This window comes from Osmia bicornis, chromosome 12 (genome assembly GCF_907164935.1).
Source record: "Osmia bicornis bicornis chromosome 12, iOsmBic2.1, whole genome shotgun sequence".
Classification (NCBI taxonomy): domain Eukaryota; kingdom Metazoa; phylum Arthropoda; class Insecta; order Hymenoptera; family Megachilidae; genus Osmia; species Osmia bicornis.
This window is the reverse complement of record NC_060227.1, coordinates 8535892-8563265: the sequence shown is the minus strand read 5'-3', so window position 1 is coordinate 8563265 and position 27374 is coordinate 8535892. Positions and strand designations below refer to the sequence as shown.

Genomic DNA, 27374 nt, shown 5'->3' with positions numbered 1-27374 from the left:
GGGCCAATCGGCATTAACATACAATGCCGGCCGATACGCTCGCACAGGAATATCCACGGCCGTGATTTACCGGCGCGAAATTAATCTCTCGCGTTAAATGAAAAGCCAAAGAGGTCTGCGGCTTGCGTGCATCGTCCACGCGCGACTGCGTGGGTGCGCGAACGCAGGAGGGAGAGATGGGCGCAGCGTAGGGTCCGTGGCTGGAAACGCATCGAGAAGATGGGATGCCAGAGATACGGCAGGGACTGGGATATATTGTATACATATATTTTTTTCTTTTTTCGGGGTTATGTAACGAGGGTATCGAGGATGCGTGAGCTAGATTGGAGTGCGGGAAAAGCTTGATGCCGCCGGTGGTTGGGAAAAATTGTTCGCGTCAGCTGGAAATGTTCGGGAGGATAGAAACTGCTACGGCAAATTGCGAATATTCCTGTAAATATACGGGCTGAGACCATATTTAATAATTACTTGAAAAAATAAAAATCATTAGGAAAACATTTCGCTAACGGATAAGTTTCCAAATGGCCCCACCAAAATTGAGAACTCAGGTTCGGTATATAACCTGAATTGACTACCAGAAATCGATTAAAATTGGTTTCAGAGAAATTTTTGTACAATTTTGGGACTACGTATGCACTATTTGATACTGAGCATGCGTTATTCAATATTGCGCATGCGCTGTTCGGTACTGCGCATACACAGAACCTAACCTAATCTAACCTAACCTTATCACGATATCTTGAAAACGGTAAGACATCCAGCTCTGAAACCAACTTTAATCGGTTTCTTGTAGTCAGTTTAGGTTATATACCGAACCTGAGTTCTCAATTTTGGTGGTGCCATTCGGAAACACAGCCTCGCTAACTACTGAATTTTGGAATTTAAGAAAGAATTTTTCTTAATTATTTTTCTTTTATGACTGAAAGCGTAAAGTCGTCCTGGTTAGTTAATTGAAATGATGCAAAACAAACGAGAATTCATGAGATTAAATCAGCGTATCGCCTGGAGAACATCCCGTGCAAGAGTGTCACGAGGTTGGGATTCCGGTATGACAAGATAATTTTCCTCGTATTACCGATAGATCTTACTAGCGATAGATACAATTTGACCGGGGTGGCGAGAAACGGATGCTCCCGAGACTCGCGCTTGCACGTTCCGCGATCGAACGAAGAAGAAAAGCTGATCGATTCGCAGCGAGGACCAATTAAATCGTGATTCAGCGCGAATGTACGCCGCCAGATATAATCTGCATCCGTAGCAATAAATCGATGCGAGTAAACGAGTCGGTTCCTTTCTATCCTGTTCTCCTTTTTCCTACCTGTTTACTCGCAAGAGGATTCTCTTTTACAAGCTTGTGTGCAGTCTCTTTCATGTGCGAACGGGTAATCGGTGAAGGAGAAGTATGAACGGGTCAGTCGAATATCATTTTCTTGGTAAACATATCAATTAAAGTCGTTCCTTGCTCTGAAAGAATATTTTCTTCCCTTTAATCTATTCATTCAAACGCTTCGGTAACAATTATCGTGCGTGACATTTCAAAACTTCCAACCCCGTCCTCTTTAATTGAAGATTGATCACGCGCATGATTGATCTTCGACCCCGTTCGATCGTTAACCATAAAATTCTTTATAAAGAATTGCTCTCTTTCTCTCTGCAAGCATGCGAAATTTTATCCTGAGGCCACGTGATTTCATTGGAATTAAATGGTACCCCTCGTACCGGTCTCCTTCTTTACGAAAATCACGGTCAGAATAAAATAGAATGGGATTAGAAAAGCACGTGTCGATCAATTCGATGGATATAAAACAGAAGGAAAGTAAATTGTACGATCGAACTCTATTTAGCCGGCCTTGTATTAGGACGTTTGCAAAAGTTCGTTTGTGACGTGACATAAAGAGTTCCTCGTTATAAGTCCAGCTTTCCATCGAAAGGGTCGACGTCGAGCTCAGTCGTGCGGGTAATTAAAAACGTCAGTGCGATAATTATAGCCGCGTTTCTACTGTCGAGTGATCGTGATTCGTCTTGGTGAATGGAAAGAACCGAGATGAATTGTCCGTTGACCGGATGTCTGCGAAATATAATTTGGCTAAGCTTCGCGTGGAACCTTGAAATACAATTGATTTCTATGGAGCTTTGTGCAAAACTTAACTTAATATTGAGAATTACAAATTTTTACTTTCGACGTTGTATTCTTTCTTATTTAGATTTATTATTTAGATTTATTATTTAGACTTATTATTTAGATTTATTATTTAGATTATTATTTAGATTAGAATGTTAGATTTATTATTTAGATTATTATTTAGATTAGAACGTTAGATTTATTCAGCTCATCATATTCTATTCAACATTTATTCCTTACTCTTTGACATTCTGACTCATCCACTGTCTGTTCGATTGCAGTGCGCTCTTAATATTATCACACATACATCGCACTCCTATCTTGCTTGTAATTCATCCTCAACAGGTACACAATGTCTTCTCCATTATCCCAAACACTTGTCGTTTACACGCACGAGAAAGTTCATTGACACTCAATGTTTCAGTCCATTCACCTTTACCTGTTTGGTAAAAGGAGTACGACTGACAAAGAGAATTTTCTACCAGTACAATGATAACTAAATTATTAATTCGGCTATAACGAGTACTGGATGATACTTAAAAATTACGTTTACTGACATTCGATATCGTGCGCTTCGATGCTACAGCACACAGCGACCTAGATTGCTAAAATGGTTGAATAATAAAGGAATTCACGATTTAAAATTACCATTTATTTCATCAAAGTAATTAGGACGCTGTGGAGTATAATTATACCTCAGTTTGCTTGTTAAAAATCAATACTTCCAACTGAATTATAAAAAGTTTACATGAAAATTCAGGTCATTCGAATTTATCACTAATAATAGAAGATCGATTGTCTGTTACGAAAGTAAAAGAGCAACGTCGTAACTATTTCGTAATGAGAAAGTAGAACTGGATAAGTGACAAGCTCTGGTGATAATGTTCATTGATATCCATCAATCGTGGCTCGATTTGCTTGTCATTTGAACTCGAGACACGATACTGGTATATCGATGGTATAATTGAGAATTCCACGAGTAACAGGATCGTCAAATGATCCCTTTACCATTCGATACATCCTACTTCAGGTATTACATAAAACCGCAATCCGTGGAACGTTCTAATTTTTACAATCACCGTTCCGGTTAAATACAGAATGATTATGTTACACCTTTTTATCAGAGTTTCACTTTCGTTACAAGTCCGGATGAATGAGTGTTGAGATCGAATTAGCATTTATACAACTTTCTATTTTAATGTAGCAACTTAGGAAATGAGGGATTACAGTGACAAAAGTTGTAAAAACTGGGTACTGCAATTTATAAATATACATGTAAAAGGCTTTCATATACGAAATTGAATTAAAATTGGGGCTCTCTCCATTTGGAGGGTAATAATGTAATAGAATTATTAACGTAACTAATTAAAAGAAGGACCAGGGTGGAATTGAGTAATATTTCAGGGAGAAATAATTATTTCATGTGCGACAATTTTGATAAAATTTAAAAGTCACATTGATGAATATTAAATTAACATTGGCTAAATGTGAAACAAATGTAATATCCTCGTTTCGAATGTCTCTGATGTGGGCCCGAATGTCGCGGATTGTCGTTGCAAGTGCAACGCGATTGCAGCCACTAATGGAAGTGTCAGCTGCAGTTGCAATGGGTTCACGTTTCACCCGGCTCGGATACCATTTCGTTTAATTTGTTCCTTTAATTATTTAATTATTCACGCTGGCGCGTGAAAGTCATCGATGTGATTGCCGTTTAAAATTTTCTCATGCTCATTCGAAATTCGACGTTTCGTGTAGCTGACGTGAAAATTATTACCGAATATTCGACGTAGTAACTTCCTTTTATTTTTATTTATCCGATAAACGTCTGTCACAGTGTTCGGTGATGTAACGTGCCGTAAATAGAAAGTATTTCTTAGGTGTAAAGTTTTAAACTGGAACAGCTTTAATATTTGCTATTTTCAACCCTTGTACAATTCAATTATTTTTATCCAATATTGGCTTCATAAATTTAACCGATCGATCAATTTATATTCAATTATCAGAGGAGGAAAATTAACTTCAGTTTCAGATTTTTTCTCATTTTCTAGATTATTTAAGTAATTTACTATTTTTAAGTAATCCCTTGAAGATAGTAATTAAGCATTAAATTACACGTTGTAAAGTGACAAGTAATTAAATCACGATTGATATACATTTATGATCAAAATAATTTACATAATCCTTTTAATATTTGCAATTTATTTACTGTCGACATTTACTTAAGAGACGGGTCGGTATGAAATTCAACGATCACGTGAATATCGGTAACGCAAACTGGGGAATGATTTTTCGAGTGATCGGAAGGGTCCTCGAAGATGGATTCGATGCGATGAAGTGACGCCACGAATTAATTATTCGAAATGAACGCCGTTTGCTGATGGCGGGTCCATTAAAAGCAGGAAATTGTTCGAGCTTAACGTCTCGTTTATAGTCAAGGATGTTTCGACTGTCTGTGTACCTTCGCATTCCTACGATTTCTAACTCGATTAACTAGAGTAATCGACGTGGAATAATTGTTTATAAATTGATTTTTTATCATCTGAGTATGGGGCAATAAAAGTGTCAACTTTTCATTTATTTCTATTTTCTATTAATATTCTGAAATATACATATATACAAATATGTATATCAATTTTTATTCTGTTTATATTATTTCTTTTTGATATCAACTGTGAAGCTATCGGGCACGAATGGAAGGAGTAAAGAGAAGTATCTTAGGAACATTCTTCTTAATCAGAAGAGCTCTATCTCTCTCTTGCATAAATTATCTTCGCCGAAGGCGAGTGAAACTGGTCGCGATTAATCTCGTCAATAAGGCTTCAATTATAATCCCGCTTAATTTGCAGGGTCATCGAAGTCCATTGTCTTTAGGAAACTGGAGCATTCACGAAAGTCGATAGCTCTTGCATGTTCACGGATACCGAAAAGGATCGACACACAGACTCGCGATCTAATTGAATCCCAGCTTGATTATTTAACAAGCCTTGAACTCGATCGTTTTTCCTCTTCCTTCAATTTTCTTTCTTTCCTCAAACTTGCGCACTTATCGAAGGATCACAATTTGTGTTAGATTTAGAGCTGTTTCAGCGTTAATTCTTCTCGTCAGATGGTGTTAGGTTGATAACCATGGATCCTAATGATAATATTATCCTGCTCTGGTATTTCTAACTTGATGTTTTCTTAGATAATATCTTAGCTCGGTTTATGGTTTTCGTTCGATCAAAGCTTAGCTTCTGATCTTTCGTTAAATTAAGATCCATATTTTTCTTTCTTAATTTAGAATATGATCGCCGATATAATAATTTAAAAGAGCGTAATTAAAAAAATTCTAATTATAGTTTAGTGCATTTGCAATATTGCAAATGCAATGAAAAAAATGAACAGCGTATCAGATGTTTGTAGAAAGTAAGATGATAAGTATCACTGGCGTAATATCAAACAGCAGATGCGAAACATTTATACATTAACGGTAATTGAAAGCGACAGATCGATGTCGGTTCGTGACACAGTGAACTAGAATACGCAACGGATAATTGAAAGTAACAATTACACGTCTGTTTGCGGCATAGAAAAGTAGAAGTGGAATTTTCTCTTAGAATAATGCCGAGCGAACGCGGTACACTGCATAGTTTCTGCTTCACGTTAACGAACCATGAAACGGAATTTAATTATAGGAACGAGAGATGGAAAATTGCTGGAATAGAAAATCGAGTTCCTCGAATAGAAAGGTAAATATGCCGATATAATTAGATGCGTCACAATGCACTTAATGGGTAGAATAAAATATCTACTCAACGAAAGTAATTGCAAAGAAACATTCGTTCTCTTCTAATCACCTGTAATAAAATGTTAAGATAGTATAAAGTATCATGTTCGTGGAAATAAATTTTCTTTTTTTAGAACGTTAACACGACTTGATTAGTCGTGAATAATTTTTAAAATGCTACCGTTTTGCACCATGCGGTGTTTCATTATACGTTATTAAATACGATAATTATTATCATAAATTGTACATGCCACTCTGGTATTTCAGAAAATATTTTATATCGACGAAGAATCAACTGTTGCAATTGATTCAATATGAACATATGTTTTTCCTGTGAATTATATTGAATTTATTAGTTAACAACGTGTTTAACGAAACATGTAATAGGCTCGAAATTTTCCCTATCTCGACGAAGGTGAGCAACGGTTAATTTATAGCGAGGTCAGTTCTAAACGCTGATCAATATAATTGATCAGCGAACGGTGTAACGAGATTTCTGGATTAATGGTTCGCCTCGTTACACGCATCTCGCGATTTCTATCCAATTACGTAACAGAAAGGCACAGGTAGATGGAGGTTGCGATCCAAACGATCCGCGAAATAAATAAACTCGGATCAACGGATTCCCGTTATCATTATCGGATCTATACACAGGGTGTCTCTCGCATTCGATGACTTTATCTCAAGGTGTCAATTTTCTTTTCTCTGCATTTATTTATTTATTTTTTTTCAAATGTTGCGTTAGTTCTAAAAGATATATTCACGTGCCGCGATGCACACCGCGTATATCGATCGTTTGGCACGCGCTGGCAAGGTGCAACGCGCTTATTAATTAACCGAGAGGAGCGGGTTGCAAAGGCGTGGGAAACGAATGAAAGAGAGGAACCGGCCGGACTGAGGTCTCGTGAAAGAACGAGCCACGGATAAGATCGCCGGTAATGAACTAGCCGGGTCCAGCTTCTAATGAGGACCGTGGCGAGTAATTCCGCTGCCGTGAAGGAACACGCGCCACTCCTCCGCTCGGTTTTCCGCTTTCGACACGAACACCGCGGCCCCGTCTCGAGAATGGAGAGCATGAAGGACCTCTCACCTGTCCTCCGCATCTCTCATCCTTTTTTATCTTTGTCCTCTTCTCCGTTCTTTCCCTCGCCACCCGCGAAACCGCGAGTTTAGCTTATCCGCGGAATTGAGAAAATTCTGATTACCTGGAATTTTCTTGAAAAAGGAAGGAAAGATTTAGAACAGATTCGAAGGAATTTGTAATTAAAGAACTTGATGACGAATTAAAATGGTAAGATTCGTTATGTTGAAAAATTATATAGTTCCTGTGCTGAAGATTTGATTAGAAAGAATTTGATAGCATGTTAAAGTAAAATACTATAGAGCCGGTAAGTTTATGATGACGATTCATGATGCTTAATCTAGCACGGTAGGAAATGGATTCGAGCTGGCGATGCAGAAAGCTTTGCACGAGTGTTATTGCATCTTGTACGTATTCTTTTTCTAGTGATTGCTTTATTTATCGTTTCGAGAGGCAGCATAGTGATGGATGAGCAGCTTTCTGGTAATCATAAATCAGCGTAGCATTCGGCTGATAAACTTCTCTCTCACAGTTGTATTCTGCGATATTATTTACCACTCTGTTTCAGCTTCGTTTTTCAAGCCTTAAATTTCTCGCAAACTCCGACTTAATCGCGCGGTAATCGTTAAGCTGCAAGGGTTTAGTGATAAATAGTGATACACTTTGATGATTTTATTAGAGAAGTTAGAAAAACGATTTAAGGGAATATTAGCGCTTCTTAGAAAGTGTAATATTTCAGTATTTATAAATGATACCTTGTGAAAATTAGGAATATTTATAATTTACTCTTTGGACAATAATTTGAAATTATTTCAATATTTTTAATGCTCCTTCAAATATTTTGAAAGCTATCAAATTATTTAAACCGCAATTTTTGCAAGATTTCTGTATTTCACAAATAGATACCATTTGTGTAAGGTCCAAATCTGCTTTAGGCAAATGAGTGAATTTATTGCAAGCAGTCTACAGGTCTTGTAGAAATATAAAAATGCAATGAGAGTGTCAGACTCTATGATAAGGGAATCTCACCCGAGGTACATTTTATAAATGTAATACTCTATGAAACATTTATTCAAATCACTATTTTTAGAATTATCTGACCATGCATCAAATAGAATTTCATTGTATAATATATTAAAAATTTTAATTATTTCAGACTTCTTTAAAAAATTCAATGAAACGAATTTAATTTCAAGCAAATCGATGGTGATATCATTTTTACATCAATTCTAAACTGCTATTTTCTTATTTTTTCTCGGTTATTTATTTGTATTCTGCCAGTATTCCTAGCAATTTTTGGATGAAATTTCAACATTGCTGTATCATTGAAGCTGTTTCGCACGGTAGGAAAATCAAATATCAGTTAGGGGTAGAATCGCGTCGATTTAATGCGGTAACTTTAGTATGCAAAGCAGGTTCCATGGGTAACCACGAATCGGTATACCAACACCATTACCGTTTACCGATACAGAACTGTATAATATTTCGTGTCCCGGGTACCTTGTGCATACCATCTGCATAGAAATATTTCGTTGTCTTTACGACTACCACCGCGTTGTACCGCACTTTACGCCGTTACACGATACCCAATGTTGCGGTATCGCCTCGTATCTCGTGGAATTGGCTGGAAAACTTTAGCGAAAGTTTCGCCAAGATGATGTGGATGTTGGGAGATTAAATTGTAAATTGGTTAGATTAAAATATACCTGTCCATTTATTATCTTCTGACGGAATATCGAAAAAAAGATTGATCGACTAATTTTATTTCTTCCTCATCTTAGTAACGTTACGTTTAATATATTGATTTCCACGATGGTCAAATTATAATTAATTTGATATATAAAAATTGCCAAGTTAGATGAATCATCAGATATAAATCATCCGTATTCCTTGTTTTTCACTTGCTCTCGAATTCCCATGCTTTTTCTCGTTCTCTTACAGTTTCTTTTTACACTTTCTACTCGAAACTCCATGGAACTTGCCATGAATCCTCGCAAGTACCATCCCAGACAAACTTTCCTACAATGTATTCGAGTTTCGAAACGTACTCGCTCGTTTTCGAAGTTGTTGCGCGTTAATTACACCCGAGGAAGCTGTTAACACCCTGACACACAGTTTTCCTCTGTCTCTGATTGTTTTCAAATTTTTTCCTACTCGTTTGAAAGCACACACCTACCATATGTCTCTATAAAACAATTTTATGCAGGTAATAAAATAATTTTTGTTCTTGCAATTTTATAATGTTGGAGCGTAAATAATATTTGTCTCGCACCCCGTAGACGCGGCATTGAGCATTTGAAATAAACATCACCGGTATAGTTCAATTCATTGACTAAAGAGCAGGCATTTTGAATAGACTTTACATCACAATCATCGTGATCGTTTAAGCACCAGCTCGGCAATATCAGCGAGCATTGTGCATTGTCTGGCAGACGTATATTCGAGGATTCATCGTTTCGTCGAGTTGCAATGCATACGAATGCACGAGCGTGCACTTTTCCGCGTTTTCTGTCGCGAAGAATGGTCGGGTACTGCGGTCGTACAAAGACGGCGCCGTGGAAGTAAGAGAAAAACGAGGATGCTCTCCGTTGAGATTCCACGAAACGCGTTTGTAGATCATACAGGCTCCTTTGAAGGCTCCGAAAAACCGTGCTGTCGCGAATTTCAATATCGGGAAAGTATGCCGAGACGAGAAAGGTAGCTGGACTCTTGGAATCCCGTCGAAACTCCTCTTATAAACGAGAATAATTAATAAATTCACTTGCTATTTAAAATTCGCTTTCACCGGTGAAATTAATGGGTAAAATTATTGGCTTTACCGTTTCGATGTCAACGTGTCTGGGAAAACTTTCTAATGTCGTAAACAATTTTCGTATCACTTTTCTATTTTTAGACGCGCGATTTTTAAAATTATTCCTTCAAGAATACGCATCGTCGATAAAAATTCTGTGAATTGAAATATATCGCACTGAACGGGGTGAAATCATTCGAGAATCTCTTTGCCAAATCATTTCATCCCCGTCCTCGACTGACATTCATTCGTAATCGTCTGCGTTTCTTAAAAAACACTCGAGCAGAAAAGCGCGAAGAATGGGAATAAAACCGGAAACGGAAGCGGTGAATCATGGATCATAAAGCTTCGGGTTGCCGAGTGGTCCGGTAAAGTTGCATTTAAACTTTCGTTTCGTTTCGTTTCGTTACGAAAGAAAACGAGCACCTCGGGTGCAAGGTAAAAACCAGTCGCAACGTATTCAACGGGGAAATGGAAACGTCTCTGTACGAGACGTTTTAAAATACTCGGCAATTCGCTGTCGACGGGAAACATGGATAGAATGTTCGACGATAAGGATGAGGTTTAAGGTGAACGAACTCGCCCCCGAAAAAAAGAAATAAAGAAAACAGTATTACCTGGCGAAAAACGCGAAAATAATACGTCTTGGAGGGATGTGAAACGCAGCAGGGTACATTCGATGTCTCGTCGAAAGGGGATGGAAAAATTTATCGGCGGCTGGGATCAATAAATCCCGAGACAGGGACTTTCTCTGCAGCCGAGAATACCATTTTTTTTCCTCATGACACGAATGTACTTTTTTCGATATTTGCGGTATCACGCTATGCGTCGAGGTAATGTTACAGTGATACGTTCCCGAGGAACTTTGTTCTTGTCGTATTTCGGGTGTCGACGCGAATTTCGTCCAGGAACACTACCCCTTGGGGAAAAAGTTTGATGAAAATTGATTTTTGATGGATTCTAGTCGCGAACAGGGGTCCTTTTGGAACTTTAATAATATTGTTTGAAGAAGAAGTATGAAAATTTAAAGATTTGATCATTTTTTGAAAAACTTTTAATTCTATTTGATTATTTGAAAATGAATTGAAATAACACTTGAAATTATGGATATGTGTATTTGATGATTGGTATAGTTGCGCATGAGCAACGAAGCTTCCTTCGTGGCTGGCTGATTTCGAAATGGAGTAATTAATTTAGAGGACTGTCTAGGGCACGCTTTCCAGATGACGACGGTTGCCTCTTGCTCCCTGCACGTAGTCGAACCCTTGATCGCTGGAACTGAGGGACGTTTAGTTGCGTAATGTAACCCAGACACGTTTCTATTAATGACATTACATGGGGTGACATGAATCGCTGACACGTGCGAGCTAATTACCAGACAATTATGGAGCCTGGGTGTTTCATTAACTCGATCAGCTTCCTTTCGAAAAAGACCGTGCATATTTTGTTGGTAATTCTTCATTTATAGTCTCCAATAAATTAAAATAATAATATTAATTTTCTATTTAGATATCAGCAAAATTATTTTTCTATGTTAATTATTGGAAATAAATTGCATATTTACTTCTGGAAGTTTAGATTTTTACATCCTTACAATACTAACTAATCAATGCATCAGAATGCAACGCGGTGCATACAAAGCATTGATCGATGATACCCATAAAAATATTCTTCGCACCTTTACAATACCCACACGCCATATACATGTATCAGAATGCACGACGTTATCACAAATGGATCTTAAAATTGAAAAATCTTATTCTATACAAAGTATTCATCGAAGATTGCTATAAAACAATTGTTCCCAAGCCATTTAGAATAAATAGAATAAATTAACTATCATAATGCCCATGTAACGATCCTATTGGCCATCTTGGTCGCTCATCGAATCGCTTGGCAATTTAATTGACACGTGTGTCAAATGAAAACGAAAAGTCTTCTTTTCAAAGGAAACCCGCTTACAGAAGATTCTCTGATGCCGAGAACACTCTCGCGAACTCGCGTAGCCGGTTTAAGAATAATCCTCGGCATCGCGGCGATGACTCGTACGGCTAGGATTCACCCTCGCGCCACTCTCGAAGCGTGCACGCGAGAATTATCGATCGTTATCGAGCGCTGGCCGCCGGCTGAGAAATCCTGATTCCCGCTTCCTGTTGCGCCCTTTCACGGGAATAATCGACGCGGCCGTCTATTATTCTTATTGTTGCCCACAATGCAGAGACTTTATTCTTCTAGGACGGGCCGAGGCTCACAATGGCTGGCGTCTGATCGCCGACTTACTCACCTGGGACAATCTTTATCTTTTGCAGAGGCCGAATGCTGCGTTGGCGAATCGGCTGGCGAGGCGTGCTGGGAGCCTTGTTACTGTGTCCTCCTACAGGATGAACAGACCCTCACGGCTTACAGGAGCGAGGACATGGCGGTGAGTACATTTCTTTCTTATTTCCCTTTCCCTCTTAACGCGGCAAAGATCTTCTTCGTTCTATTCGATATCCAAAATAATTTACAGCAGATCCGAGGAATATTGCTGCATTTTGATTTCTTGCAATTATTTTCGTATTTCGAAGAAGCAGCTATTGTATCGCATTCTTTAACATTATTTCAATGAAACTGATTAATTCGTAGCGTCAACTTGCTAGAGGAGTGGTAATTAAAGAATTTTTTAAATTAATCAGTCAAATTATTGGAAAGTTTCAAAATGAAATTTAGAAATTTCGTTCAGTTGTTCGACAACAACCAGTTCATCAGAGTTCCAAATTTCACTACGTTTACGTGCACACAGTAGAAACTTAGTAGAAGGGTTTTGAATTGTTTGATGGTAGCATCGAAATGGCAAAGGGGCGAGCCACCCTTGATACAATTAGAATGTTTATACCCTCTTGTTTGTATAGCGCGAGGCGCTTTAAAGACTCTAGGACTTCTGGCCGAAACCACGAAACAGCGTGGTGGGCTGTAAATATCTTCCGTCGAGATTATGGTAGACCGAGTCAAAGCCCACGTTTGACCCACCATTGAAGTTTGCACGTGTAGAAACCGCTAAAAGCCGTCGAAGATTTTCCTCGGTTCGTTTGCTCGTTTGAACTCTCCCTCGTCGTTCGCGTAACAGTGTTTGTTTCTCAGCCAATCAAACGACGACGGTGAAATTGTTGGATCGATATAGTGCCCGGTTTATTTCTTGCATTAATTTTTACACATTTTTAAACAAGTTTATTAGTACCTATAAAGAATTCTTTAATCCTTGAACAGCGAAATCTAGGTCAAGTGTGACACAAACAAGGATATGAACTTAAAATTAAATGTATATAATTTTTAAACGAGAGTTTCATATATTAGGAAAATAATTTTTCAAGAAACAGCTCGAAATTTTAAATTAAAATAATAAGAAATGTAAAATTGAATTAAAATTGGGGCTCTTCATGGTCCGCTGTCCAAGGGTTAAATAATTCTTAAGCAAGTTTGAAATTGATAAACACGTCGCTAATGGTTATGAAACGTTTGAAAAATAAATTTTCGTATGTATTATTATTTTATGTTCGTGAAATGTTGGATCGTGCATAGTTAGCGAAACGAAACGAACACTGTGAACGGAGAACGACGAAGGTTTCTTGTTCCGGATCCATTTTAGTCGTTCGCGAAATCCCCTAAGTATATTCGACGTCGTGTTCCTCGCTCGGATCCTTTTTATACTTCCGTCTCCGAAGGCAGCGAGAATTCTACTTATTACATTGCTTTTAAAGCACGTCCCCTCCGGGATTAGCTAATTTTAAAAGTCCAATAGTGAATCTCCTTCGACGCAATTATTCTGCCGCGAAAGACTCGAGGTGTCGACTTTCTTCACGAGTTTACGACACGAAGTACACTTGAAACACTTTCTTCTTCTTTAAAAACGTCGACAGAGATGCTCTTTGGAATAAGGAAAAATTTAAATACATGGACAATTAGGGAGAAACGAAATAACATTGAGGAATGTTTCAAGGGAATAAGATATTCTGTTTGAAAAGTAAAATACAGTGGTACCTTGGTATACGACCTTAATCCGTTCCTGATGTTTGGACTTATACCGAATAGGACGTATACCAAACCAACCTTTCCCGTAACCGTTCTCATGTAAAAGAAACTCCTATTGATATTATACCTACATTAATGGGGTTGTAAAATAATTTAAACACTGTTTATGTCATGAACAGCATTTAAACGATTTCCTAGAAGTTTATAAAAAATATTCACTAGTTTATTTAACATAATTAATTTGTAAAATATAAATGTAACCTATTGATAGATTCTAAATTAACAAACTAGATGGAATAAATTTTATTGCCTCCTGTTTTGTAGTTATAGTTTGTTATATGATATCCTTACTTGTATAACCAGTCAGTTAATAATACATCAACTCCGAATATAATTGGTTATTAATTTAATTTTTCCTCTGAGGTAATTATTTAAAAATGACGCAAAATTCACAGAAAAAATTGATGTCGTATACCGAGCAAAATTTGTCACGTTCAAACAGGACGTATTCCGAATTGGATGTATTCCAACGCAGACGTATACCGAGGTACCACTGTAGTTGCGTTAATTCCATTTTCAATTGTTTGCAGTTTATTTTATTATTAAAGCTTTGTTTTATCCTACCGGTGTTTTCACAGAAGCAATCAATTTGTCGCGATTGAAATTGAAAAATATTTGACAGAAGATTGAAAAGATTCAACAAAAGCATGGTCTATGTTTTAAAACACAGTACAATTTCGTTGATCCGCGCTGAGATGTCTTGGGCTTTTCGTAAGTGGTAGCCATTACGCGTTTAAGGCTGTTTTCAAATCCCGTGGAATCTGGCTGCGGGAAAGCCGTGTCGCCACTCGTGCTCCGCGCCAGAGAGTACTCGTTGAATTTATTCGTACACCCTCTTCTCCTCGCGTAATAACCATCCCCGAGGTAACTGGAGTGGTTTCTTCCCCCGTCGGGTGAAAGAGAAATTTTCCTCGTTATATAGTATCAATGATGGATCTCGAATCGACCGTCTCTATTTAAATCCCTCTCGCCAATCCCTCCGATGAAGCGTAAAGAATGTTTCCTCGGGATTCGGCTGGTAATGGAAGTCCTCTTTAAGAATCGAAAGCGTTTTTTAGGCACGATCGGCTTTGATCGAGAGAGAATATCGAATAAGTGGAAGAAATAGGGCTTTCGTGCTGGAGGATCGTCTAATGGTTTCATAAGGTTTCTTGCAATTAAGGGGGTGGATGTTTGGGGACGACGAGCAGATGCTCTCAGCTTGTCTTTTCGAGTATTTCAAAATTAGTTGCGATACAGTTTAATACAAGAAGAGTTTCTTCGCTGTTAAATAATTAACCCTTTGCGGACGATCAACGTATATGCGCGTCCAAACATAATTGTCATAATTTATAATTTTATACACATTGCGTTACTAAAAGTGTAGACAATAAAGATTTATAATATATTCCTTGAAATTAACAATAATGTAAGCTTAAAAATGCTTCGTTTCCAAAGGGTTAATAGTTCCTAAAATAGTCTTAAAAGGTGCCATATTCTCCCTCGTTAAATTTATTCTAAATCAAACACCACTTTAGTCACAATTTTCCAAATGAAGCTACCATTTATCAACCGTGAAATAACGTTTCAATAAAGAAGCCGGCAGGTACTAAACGACGCAAGAGATGTCCGCTTTAACGAAAGGACGGTAGAAGTGGCGGGTAAAACCGCGGGTACATTAGAATTTGCGTGTTCGAATGCGCGATGCTCGTTAAGCGCATAATTAAAACGCGATTAACATCTCGAGGCGGAGGCGGACGACGCATTTGCAAAAGCGCACAAGGCGAGCAGGAGTTAAGACAACCGCGCGGAGAATTATTAGGGGGACGAATTAGAGGTTGGCGTTCAGGTGGTACGGAATTTCAACTGGCCCCAGCCATGACTGCATTTTCACGGCGTCGCGTCGTATAAACCAACGTTTCATTGTCGGTGGGTCGCTTTGTGAGATTAAAATCAACTAATCCGACGCGCGTATCGCGAGACTTCCGAAAAGGGTTACACCGTGTAACTTGCCGGGATTTGGCGGAGCAGGTTTAAATCGTGCACAGGTAGAGTTTGGTTCAGTTTCGGTGACAAGGGTCCACGGCAGAGATTAATTTCACGAGAAAATTTTCATTTATGTTTATATTTCTTATAAATTTATCAATCCCAGATTTGAAATAATATTATTTTTAATAACGTTCACATTTATTTGTACAAATAATAGTTTGATAGATTTAATTTATTATTATTATGATTCGAACTCGATATTGCTGTCTATCTTAATTTCGTTATTGTTAACCCCTTTGACTGGATTTTCTGAACGTCTCGCGGACCTCCCTGGCAAGTTCCCTTGTTATTACTAAATCAGGACCAACGCAAGGGACCCTCTTTCACCTTGTCCCGACTCACGTCCTTTTCTCCTTTCGTGTAATCACATTCGAGGGGTGTAGGAACGCGAGACCCTTCGTTACTCGACGCTGAACCCACCCTGAAGGAACAGGGTTAACGGCCTCCATGTTTTTTTCCTCGGACCTCTTCAAACGAGTCCTTCACGGATAGGATTTAGTCAGCAAGTAGGGAAAAAATCCTGTGCACGATCAACCGTGCTGCTGAACTCCCTTCGAACGTGATTCCTTTCTTTTTTTCTCTTTGTTTTCTCCACCCTCTCTATTGACACCCGTCGCCTTTTGTGTTTCTCACCCTTAATGATTGCAATTGTTTCGTAGTTTTTCTCTTTGATCCGTGATTGCAGTATTTTCCTTCTACTGTACACATTGATTTTTCAATGTTTGCACTGAAATAGTTTTCTATAAACTTGTAAAAAATCGATTGAAGGATATTAAAGAAAATAATTAAGTGTACAATTATATCTCTACTAGAATTTTAATTAATAGCAGGCTGCAGAGAAAAGACTACGTTATCTGCATAATTGAATTGCGTTAATTTAGTGAAAGCATCGCGAGTACTATAGTTACGATTATAACCTTTGAACTTAGAAGGCTCTTCTGATAGAAAACAATATGCATAGAAATTGTGCAATATCGATGCTTGGTGTACCGTAAGGTTTCTTCGTGATTCCAGAGGATTTTACTTTTATTATTGGTTCTGATAACGTCAGGGATAAGGGATTTTCTTGCCTCGGTCCATTAGTAGCGAAGCTCGTGAAGTCGGATCAAAGGCATATCTACTGGTTTTATTCTTACGCGATTGGATAGGAAATGGCAAATGCATGACTGAATAATTTTCTTGATTACACGGCCACACGTTCGTCCAATTTTCAATTTATTAATTAACAACGAAACGAATGTACGGTGGGGTATAAGTAGATTCTGAACTGAAATCGAGGATTCTCTTCCCCTGGATTCTCGTGTAATTTTTCGAGGAAAATTGGAATGGAAGGAGGAAATGGGGTAAAGACGTGTTGATTGGGAAATGGAAGATTGAAGGGTGAAGAGAGAAATGGTGTGGGTGTCGAAGAGATGGACAAACCTTTACGAAACTAAAAAGATAAAATAAAAAATTACCTTCGTGAAAAATAATGCTCTTATTGCTGTAATAAATGCAAGCTCGAGAAAAGTATGAACAACGAGTATTACACAAGAGACAATCGAGACGTGGGCAAAGCTTTGAATATTCCGAGCAAGCTAAAAAATGGACGCTTCGAGGGCTTTGAGCAGACGATTGGTCGAGGGAAGGAAAAAGGTGTCCTTGGCTTGGAGGGACCCATTATCGAGGGATGAAAGCGCACGATGCGCAGTCTATTTCGAGCCACCCCGTGCATAATTTATCGCTGAGGTGGATGAAATTCGGTGGCGCGTATCGAAGTGGTTGAATCGCGCTGGTTATCGTGAATAAGTCGTAATAATCTACGGTGAAAAGTTTCCGGCCTTAGAGTAGCCCACGAGGATTTCAACCCCTACGAGAATCAAGGGTATCAACTGCACTTCGTTACGTTCTCCACGTTACTTTTCACGGATATTAATTTTCAGAGAATAGAAAGGGTGTTTTTCGTTTAAATTATCCCGTGACAGCGATATATTTTTTATAAAGAAATAAGAAGGGATGCGAAAAGAAAAATATTATTTTATTAGTTTTTAACACCGAAATTTCTATTCCACCCTTGGGAATCTTTTTTAGCCCTCAGTGGCGATTGACGTAAAACACACCCACGAGCATGTACGTAAAATGTCAGAGTGAAATTTGAAGTTTTAAATTGGCTTCCCGATTTAAACGCGTGGGATGTAGGTATAGGTCAGAGAAAAATTTTCGAAATTATAATAGACTCGACGAAGGTAATTCTTCTGGGTTTCGATTTGAAATTTTCAATTTCTCGCTTATAATGCTGCTGCACGTTCGTGTTTCTTAAAAAAGGGGTTCTGAGAGGGTATCGAAACGAAGTGCTCGTAACGTGAAACAGCAAACCCCTTATAAATCTCTGGCGAGGATCTGCGATTCCTCAACATAAAATTCCACACATGATATTTATTTCTTTTAGAGAAATATATTATAAAAGACAGTAGTTCAATACTTAAACAAACAAAATTTCAAAATGGTCGTTGCACATACCTCTATAATAAATTTTCCAAATTTCAAAAGATAATGAAGAAAAATTTACTCAGTCTCTAAATGTCAAAATGATTTATAATCAACCCCAATGTAAAAAGACCTTCGAAAACTTGCGAATCTGTATAAAATTTCACACGAATGGTACGCGTTGATGAAATTTTTCCACGGCTTTCGTGCTTCCATGGCTGGTGTCTGAAATTCTTTGGATCGGATGCGTTCATACTCGTCACGTACAAGACAAACGGCACGCGAATAAAAAACGCAACCTTCTCCATGGAATCGTACCCCAGGGGTGAACGGATGGTTCTCTGTATTAAATTGTATCCCCCTCTCGCTGCCCCTCTGCCCTGGGCCTGCCCTGCCCAGCCGCTTTTCTCTGTTTCTTTTCCGCTTCCTGTCTGCCTTTACGAGCGTCTCCCTTTTCAAGACGTGAGAGGAATAGGGTAGGTGTGATTAAATCTACCTACCTTCCTTCTCACTTTGCACGTTCCTCGCTCGCTTCGTAACTTCCTATCTGTCTTTGTCCGAGGTCTCTTTGATTCATCCATCCTCTCTGCTTAGATGCGAGTCTTTCGATCCTTTTCGTGTCTGCGCGGAGGAAGGTATCGCTGGATCTTTGACGGGCAATTTAATGGAGAACCGCGTTTTATAAAGATTGTCTGACCATCAGATCTTCGACTACTGATTTGACGTTACGTGCTAGGAGAAGCTTTTGTAGCTGGTTCAATTGCTCCTTTCAAATTATTCATCGCCTTTTATTAACAGCTAGTAATTGGATAGAGAACTTTATCTGGCAATTATTTATTTCTTATACGTCTTATTATTGTTTCCATTTAAAAAGTTTGGTCACGTTCATTCGGAGGTTTAATTTATTAATTCACTATAGTAGAATGGTACTTGAATGAAATAACACTTTCAGAATCATGTTTGAAAATTTTATTTATTAAATAATATACATTTTGAGAAAAAGTGTATAGTGTAAATTAGAATCTGGGTAGACAAACCACGAGGTAAGATTTACCGGGGGGCCAATCGAAGGGGGTCGTCTATCTTCTAAGAGGTGAAAGTGCTTGTTCATTCGCTTTCCTGTCGACCCTTATCCCTTTCCAACGAGTCGATATCTCTTTTTTTTCGGAAGTTCCAGACGAGCTTACGAGACTGCCAGTGTGTAGAACGCATTTCCTCCTCTTTTTCTTTCTTCCTCTTCTTCTTTGGTAACTGAAGGTGCTAGAGATAGGATTCTTCCTCCCTACGTCGTCGCGGAAGAAATCCTACGAGGATTCGAAGAAGGGACCTTCAGCCCCTGGATAAATCGGCTCTGCCTTTTCTCCAGCCTTTCAACCCCTTTTGCCACTCGAATCACTCTTGAGAAACGTAGAGGGAGGCTACTCTGCGGATTTGAGAATTTCCTTGGACTTTGCCAGGGTAAATGTTTGCCAACCCCCCAAGATCTCCGTTCACGCGTCTGCCAATTTTTCTTCTTCCGTTTCTCTTTTCACCCGTTGTTGTTTCGCGGATACCTGGTTAGAATCTGGTCGCGTGTTCTATTTATCTTGAGTCGAAGAACTTCGTGTCTACGTCTGTCAGAGCAGCATTGTTTCCTGTAAAATTATAAAAGAAATTAGAAAAAACTTTCATTATTCTTTCGGGATAAAAAATTTATTCCCATCATATCTGGGTTTAATCCCTCGAAGAATCTCTTTAATTTAAACTTTTCATCCTATCATTAATTTCGAAAACCGTTGCATGGAAATTAAAAATTGTTAGCTTAAAAGACAAAGTTTCCAGTCGAGTCTTTTGCATCTTTTTAAAACGTTATAACTCTGCATGAAATTATTCGATGATACATGCAGAATAGGGGATGTACATTGTAAATTATATCATCTACACGTCGCAGAGAGTAATCCTAGACAGCGAAAGGAAATAAGGGAGGTTATCCATTATTCATGAACGGTCGTGATGCATGAATTTGTATACACAAAGCTAATTTCTTACGGTGATGTCGGAACCAGGCGAAGGAGCTCTCGCTGAATCTTATTTATGTAAATGCATAATCTCCGGCTTGTGTGGAAATATTCGCTGATTCAGGCTACCTTGACGGACATGAAATTTTTTAATAAAACGCTTCCTTATAAAAATTTTCAGTCAAATTTCAAATTATAGCTATTCGAATGAATCTTCTATCGTTACATGAATAACACGGTTCCTATTGTCTGCATATTCATATATTCCATAACAAAAAAAAGAAATCTTGAAGCAGAGAGAAATGAAAATTGAAGCTTCCATGGAACGTCTGGTAAGGACTGATCCCCTTCCAATATCCTCGCATACACTTTTACCGGAATCAAGCTATCGGAGAAATTGCTAGCCTGCGTCCAATATATTCAGCTTCCCCCCCAAAGGGTCGTTTCATCAACGAAACGATTTTGCTGAGCTTAATGCCAACAATACACCATAGGTACGATATCGCACAGCCAAACTCGTTGGCGATCGCGGAGGTTCAGAAGGTCACGGTATTTTATGGGGCTCGAGAAAGGCCGTGTATGAGTTTGGGGAGATGGCAGCAGGGGTAAAGGGTGCATTTGCACGGGGTTGCTCCGACTCGAAGGAGGATGAAAGTAAACAGGTTACGCATTATCGAGTCGATGGAACGGCACGGAGGTCCATTATCTTCTTTGATAAGCTTTATTCCTCCTGCCCTCGTCGAACGACAGCAGATGTTGTTCGCGAAATGGAAACTGTCGACCGCAGGTTGAAACATCAGGGCGACGGAAAATAACGCTTTCGTGTAAGCTGATTATTTATGAAGGCTTGCTTGTTAATACCTTGTTGTATTAGCTTTGAGAGGATCAGGTTGAAAGACGGTATCTTTTCTTCCTTTTTCTTTTATTCATTATTTATTTTATTTTCTTCTTCTTCGCTATTATTTCTTTTAGTTAGAATTTTTTGTACCCAAAATTCTTGGACTTAACATTTCTCCGTTTGTATAAAAACAGAAGGAACAAGAGAGAAAAAGGATCCTTCCGTTAACAAGAACTCGTCAAGATAATCATTTTCACGCTGTTGCGCGAAATAATCAGAGCAACGAAAGCTTTCGTTTTTCCCCAAGTCTCACCGCTAAACGAACAGGGAGGAAAGACTTTCGAGCGCTCTTTAAGGATTCCCTTTAATCGCGTTGCATGGACGATTAAAGTCGGGTCAAATAAATTATTTTTTCCTCCGGCTCGTTCTCGTTAATCGTACCGGTCGCAAAGTCGTGGCGAATGAATCGCGTTCGCGACGAGCAAAAGAAGCGCGTTCCGCTCCCTTCGCTCGATGAAAGAGAACGCACTCTCGCCGGCGAAAGATAGAGCGCGAAGAAAGCGTTTCTTTTTAAGCGGACTAATTTCGGTACCCGTTGATTTCAGCAAATGCCCATCGGCGTACGAATATTCTTGACCCTGTGCTCCTACGTCGTAGGAACACTGACCAGAAACGACGTACATATTCGCGACAATGTACAGTCTGTTTAATTAGTTGGGGTCTGGATTTATTAGTTCCTTTATACAAAGGAACCATGGTTTCATGATTCTTCTTAATGCAAAAATGAAGTTCTTTTTTTTTGAAAGGAAAACCTTGAATTTTTGTAAAAGAACAGGAGAATTAGGGCAACAGCTGATTTAACCTTTCGTCGTTGTACGTCTAAGAGAGAGAGAGAGCATTAACTATTGTTAAACCATGTACACATTCGCAGGAATCTTTTTAAATTTTTTACTTCATTTCATGGTCCTTGATAGAAAAATTGAGTTCCTTTTTGCAAAGGGAAAACCTAGAATTTTTGTAAAAGAACAGGAGAATTAGGGTAATAGCTGATTTAACCTTTCGTGTGTGTGTGTGTGAGAGAGAGAGAGAGAGAGGGGGAGAGAACTATTAACTATTGTTAATAGAAATCAAAATTCTATTTGCTGATATAAAAATATAATGTGACCTATGTTTAGGATCAGTAATTAGCCTCTCTGCGCGATGAACCTTACCGCGTTGCTTGACCTTTCAACCGTAGTGTCCTCCTTTTTCCGACGTTATTCAGGCCACTATTCGACGAACAAAAAGCGGGATGATTATTGTGTGGCGTAATTGGAAGTGGCGAGCATTTAATCGTTGGGTCGGCTTTTGGAAAGAGCCATTGTACTCGCTAAAGGATTTTCTTGATGCAGCAGTTATAATTACTGAAAACGATTTTACAGTTGGAATAGGATAAGATAACAGTTTACTGAATTTTCTTTTTCTAAAAAGATATTCAAGACTAATAATAGAGAACATGAAAAGTGTAAAAATAGTTGAGAGAAATTCTAGTAAGACAATTCTGATGGTAATGTTAATTAGAATTAGAGACTAATGAAGAAGGGTGAAGAATGATTTTGAGAAATAAAACCACCCTCCAATGATTGGAAAATTTTTCAATATTTTTAATTGAATTTTCAATTCATTTTCATTCTGCTTTTCCAAACTTATTCTTCGTTAATTCCTCACGCTGATTTACCAAACCTTCAGCCACAGAATTTTCTGTCAAGATTCTCCGTCACAGTTACCCTCTTATCGTATAATTCGATACAATGGCGACGTTATTTGCATCATTTGCAGACGACACGAGCGACGGAGAAATTCACCAGTTGCTCCGAGGAACTGTTCGAGAGATCGCTTGTTAGAAATTCATGCACCTCTTGCTCTCCTATCACTCTCGAAAGCTCTCTTTCTTCCAAACCTGTCTACCTCTACGACTACAATCGAATTCCGTCGGAAATTTTCGTTTTAGTGGTAAACCAGACGAATTTCATCCAGGATGGGATCGAAAAACACAAAGTGCCTTTGTTTATCGTTACATCAAACCAAAGGCATTCTGTCCTCGGACGTTCTCTTCCTTTCCCTTTTGGTTGATAAGGATCTAGCTGACCTAAACGAGGAGGGACCAACAAGCAAAGGGCTCTTTTTTCAGAACCACCAGCATGGGAGTAATCGCGGTTTATGGTTATAGGACGATTTCGCAGAATTCTTGTCCGGAGCTTGAAATAGGGTCACGTACGAGTAGTCACGTAAATGTTTTATTTTTTTTTCTTTCTGTTGCTACAAAGGCGATAGGATTACCCGAGGTAAAATGACAGTGTTGCAAATGTTTATTTATTAAAATTCAGTAAATAATAATTTTCGAATCGTTAGGTTCACTCTTTAACTTTTCATTCTCTTTGCGGATGGTTGTGTGATCACGTAATTATTATCGTAGAAAAAGGAAAGGTTGCTTGCAAATGATGTGGTAACAGATCCAGCTTTCGTGAAAAATTCCCGTAACGAAATACACGAAACGCGGTTTGCTTGTACGAGAAGTACGTCGATAAATCTTCCTCGGCTGCTCTTGACGGAACACGAAACGATGCTGTGATTCACTACTCAAGAAATTACCTTCTGATGTATAACTCGCGATAAATCAGAAAACTTTGCGCGATTTTCCAGCGAGTGTTTGCTTGAAAATAATATATTCATTAGGTTTCATTTCGGTGCCTTCTCGTTCAGGTAAATGGCAGTCATTGTTAATATCAATTTTTATATTCCTGATAATCCTTCGAAATAAGAAATATCGCTTCAAAGTGGCAGTCGATGTATTAGATAAATTTGTTATTGTAATTTCATCTGACAATCTTTTTGTCAACGTCTCAGAGATCCATCAATGACAGAATAAAATCTGTGGAATATCGAGAGATAGAGGCGCGAGTATTCGCGGCTGGTTTTCACATCGTCGAGGATAATCGTGACAGCGTCGAAACGTTAAACCAGACAGGAAAAGATTTTACAAGAAAACCACCTTCGTCCGCATCGTTAAGCCGCTTCCTTGTGTTCCTCGTTGCGTATCGATTCGGAGGATCAAGAATCTCGAAGCTGCTCGATTTATTAATGCCGATTAAAAGCGACCGCATCGGAATTGCTTGAATTACGACACGAAAAGCCAGTGGGTAATAATGACCGAACGTAATATCACAGGCGTTCTTCGAGAGTCGCTCGATTAATTTAACCCGGGACATTAATTATCCTCGTCAGCGACCGATTAATTATGCTTCGCTTACTCCCCCGTGATTTTATTACACCTTGTGGATTTTCATTAGAACACGATTGGAATGATACAACTTTTGAATTAAAGAATCGAAAGTATCGAGCAAAGTAGGATTTTTGATAAAGTTACAGAAGTAGGAATTCTTAAAATTTTCATTTTCATGATATTAATATTAAACGTGATTTGAAATTGCATGTTTTGCGTAATTAAATTTCATTACTTTTATCGTACGCAAAGCTCGCAAGCGTACAATTAATCCATAGAGATTTTCTTTCTCTTGATCATTTGTCGCGAATGATTGAACACGATTGGTAATTAATTTCTGTTTCCTTGGACGCAGCTATTTGCCGGGACCGCCTGTATGTTCAAGTCTCACAACAAGGTTTGTTTTCAATCTGTGTGCCATCAAATGTTGTCGTCTTTTCAGTTTTCTCTTACTTCTCAGTTTTGTGTCGTGCACATTTTTCTGTGATTAATTGAAAGTTGACAGCACCTGAATTGTATCTCGTAGAATGCACATTTTTGCACATTTATTTTTCATTCTCAAAGTACTGCACTCACTTTGTCACTAATTTACCAAAAGTGTTTACGATTTAAGCTAAGCTTTAAAATTTGAAAAGCTTCTTCTAATTAATTTTAATTATCACAGCTTATTGTTAGATAATATTGATTAGTGCCATGTGGGGTATTCTGAGATAAATTAATCAAATAAAATTGCGTTAATACACAGGAGAAAAATTCATTTCTCGATATTAAGTCTAGGTATACTTCTATGGTAGATTCATATATTACAGGTAGTTTATGACCGGCAATTCCCACCTTTTGATACCTGTTCTACAAAGAACGGTTTAAGGGACCATTTTCAGGTATTTACTAAATGAAACTTTGACAAAGAACCTAGGGTCTGTAAAAGAAATTTAGCAACGATACAGTTACTTTCTGACGAAACTTGGCTCGGCTATAAATCTTTTGCAAAATCCATCAATAGACAGAAACCCTATCGAACATCTTCACTTTGAGATTAACGAATTTACCGTACGCAAGATTGCAACTAATTATCTCGTTGTCTACGGCACGAGAAACGAACAGAGGAGGAATGAACTGAACGATTAAATTAACGAGCAAAAAGGTATATCTTACGATTAGCGCGTTTTTTTCCCTTTTGTGTTCCTTCGTTTCCTCGAGCCACGGCTGAAAGACGTTGCTGTCTAGAATTCGTTCGGCCGGCCGGTCAACGCTTCTCGCCTCTTTGAACCTTCACGTTTTCGCTTAATGCAATTTTGTCCAGGCCGGAGCATGTTGTTCTTCCTTCTTAAGAAGGTTCTCACCGGCGCTTGCAAGCCTGGCTGGAAAATTATTTGCTTTCCATCCACGTAGGCTGCTTCAGACTTCCAGACGACTCGGATTCTCTCTGTTTATACGGAATTTCCTAGTATTTGTCGAATAGTTTTCAATTGAAACTTTCAGAAGGCCAATTTCCAAAGTACCCGAATAATGGCCGACGAAAGGATCAGATATAGGTAATTACTGTATTGTGCGCAATGTTTGCACGATACTCGTGACCAATAGGGGATCGTGTAATTGAACGCGTGTCCGTTCGCACCAGCTTGGTAATTGCTGTTAACACGTACACCGCGATCGTTGAACGACCATGATAGATCACGAACACGTGTATCTTGTTCTGCATCTCACGAACTGACACATTTTTCAATCGTAGAGTGACTTTTAATTAGGCGAGTCGTTTCGTTCTTTTTCCGCAATATTAACCCTTTACACTTTGAATAAAATTAGTCTAAATATAATAGAAATTCTAATGAACCTTTTTTTAAAATAGCTGCTTTGTTTGCGAAATTTTTGAATAGCTTTCGATAGTTTGTAGGGGGGTTCTGTTTCGGGGCCTCTCTCCATGGTCCGTCGTTCGAGGGGGTTAATTTGCATTGGAAAAGCAATAGATAAAGAAGTAATTTTGATCCCTTTGAAAGTCAACTTTTCTCGATGCTGTACATCCCCATCATCCCCTCGATTAAAAAATCTGCTAGCCGCACTCTACCCTGATCATCAATAAAAAAAAAAAGAGGTATCAGAATCGTTTGCACAGTGCAGACACCTATTGCCAAATCAAATACCGTTCTCGCAAACGGTTGGTCGCGAAACGTCCATCTGGTCGAGGGTGCGGGCAGAAATTTGCCATGTAGGATAATTGGCAAACAATAGGGTAGCGGGGTTCGATGCGGGCGTTCGAGCACACAGAACGGAATGGAAATTAATAATTTCCATCGTTCTCTGTTTAATTTACCGAGAATGGGAATTCGGTCGTTGAACGAGCGTAGAAAGAAACGATCTCATCTTCCACGGATTTCACGCGTTGCACACCGCGTTCAATGAGCTCTAATTAGTGACGTCATCGTGTCGTCGGGTCATTTCATGGCATTTTAAGATAAACCAGCAGACACGGTGACCAGTCGTTGTTCAGCTTCTTGCGAGACGTCGTCTGTTCGCTTTGAAGAGGCGACTCCTTTTTCTCGCCGATTCTCTGCTTACTTCTCGATTAGGATCGCGACGATCTCTTGAAACCGGTCCACCGGTGCGGCGTCGTTCGATGACATCAACCACCGGTCTGATACGATTAATTGGACGCGGGCATCTCGTTAACCTGCTCCGACGAAATGGATGTGATTCGGGGTTACGTGAGTCTAGTGAATAATTATGGTGTCCATTAATTTTTCAATAGCTGTTTCGTTTGCGACAGTTTGTAGGGAGGATCTGTTCCGGGGCCTCTCTCCATGGTCCGTCGTTCGAGGGGGTTAATGAAACTTTGCAAATCAGAGGCGAAAAATTAATCGCGTAGTAATAAAATTTGACAAATCGCAAGGCGACTGATTATCCTGTTTATAAAATGATAAAGATTAAGTTTGCTTCGTTATTTCTGAATATTTAATA

General features: G+C 38.7%; 1 protein-coding gene across 4 annotated transcripts in view; it reads left to right on the top strand.

Moving 5' to 3' along the window:
• LOC114878208 (disabled homolog 2-interacting protein) overlaps positions 1-27374 on the top strand; it is a 214863-nt gene that overhangs the window by 72026 nt on the left and 115463 nt on the right. For 3 of the 4 annotated variants that reach the window (XM_046288141.1, XM_029191754.2, XM_046288139.1), the window contains 2 exons: positions 12070-12182; positions 24775-24816. In XM_046288141.1, coding sequence (XP_046144097.1) covers positions 12070-12182; positions 24775-24816 — 155 coding nt within the window. The remainder of the gene's footprint in view (positions 1-12069; positions 12183-24774; positions 24817-27374) is intronic. The other variant, XM_046288140.1, reaches the window with a different exon arrangement.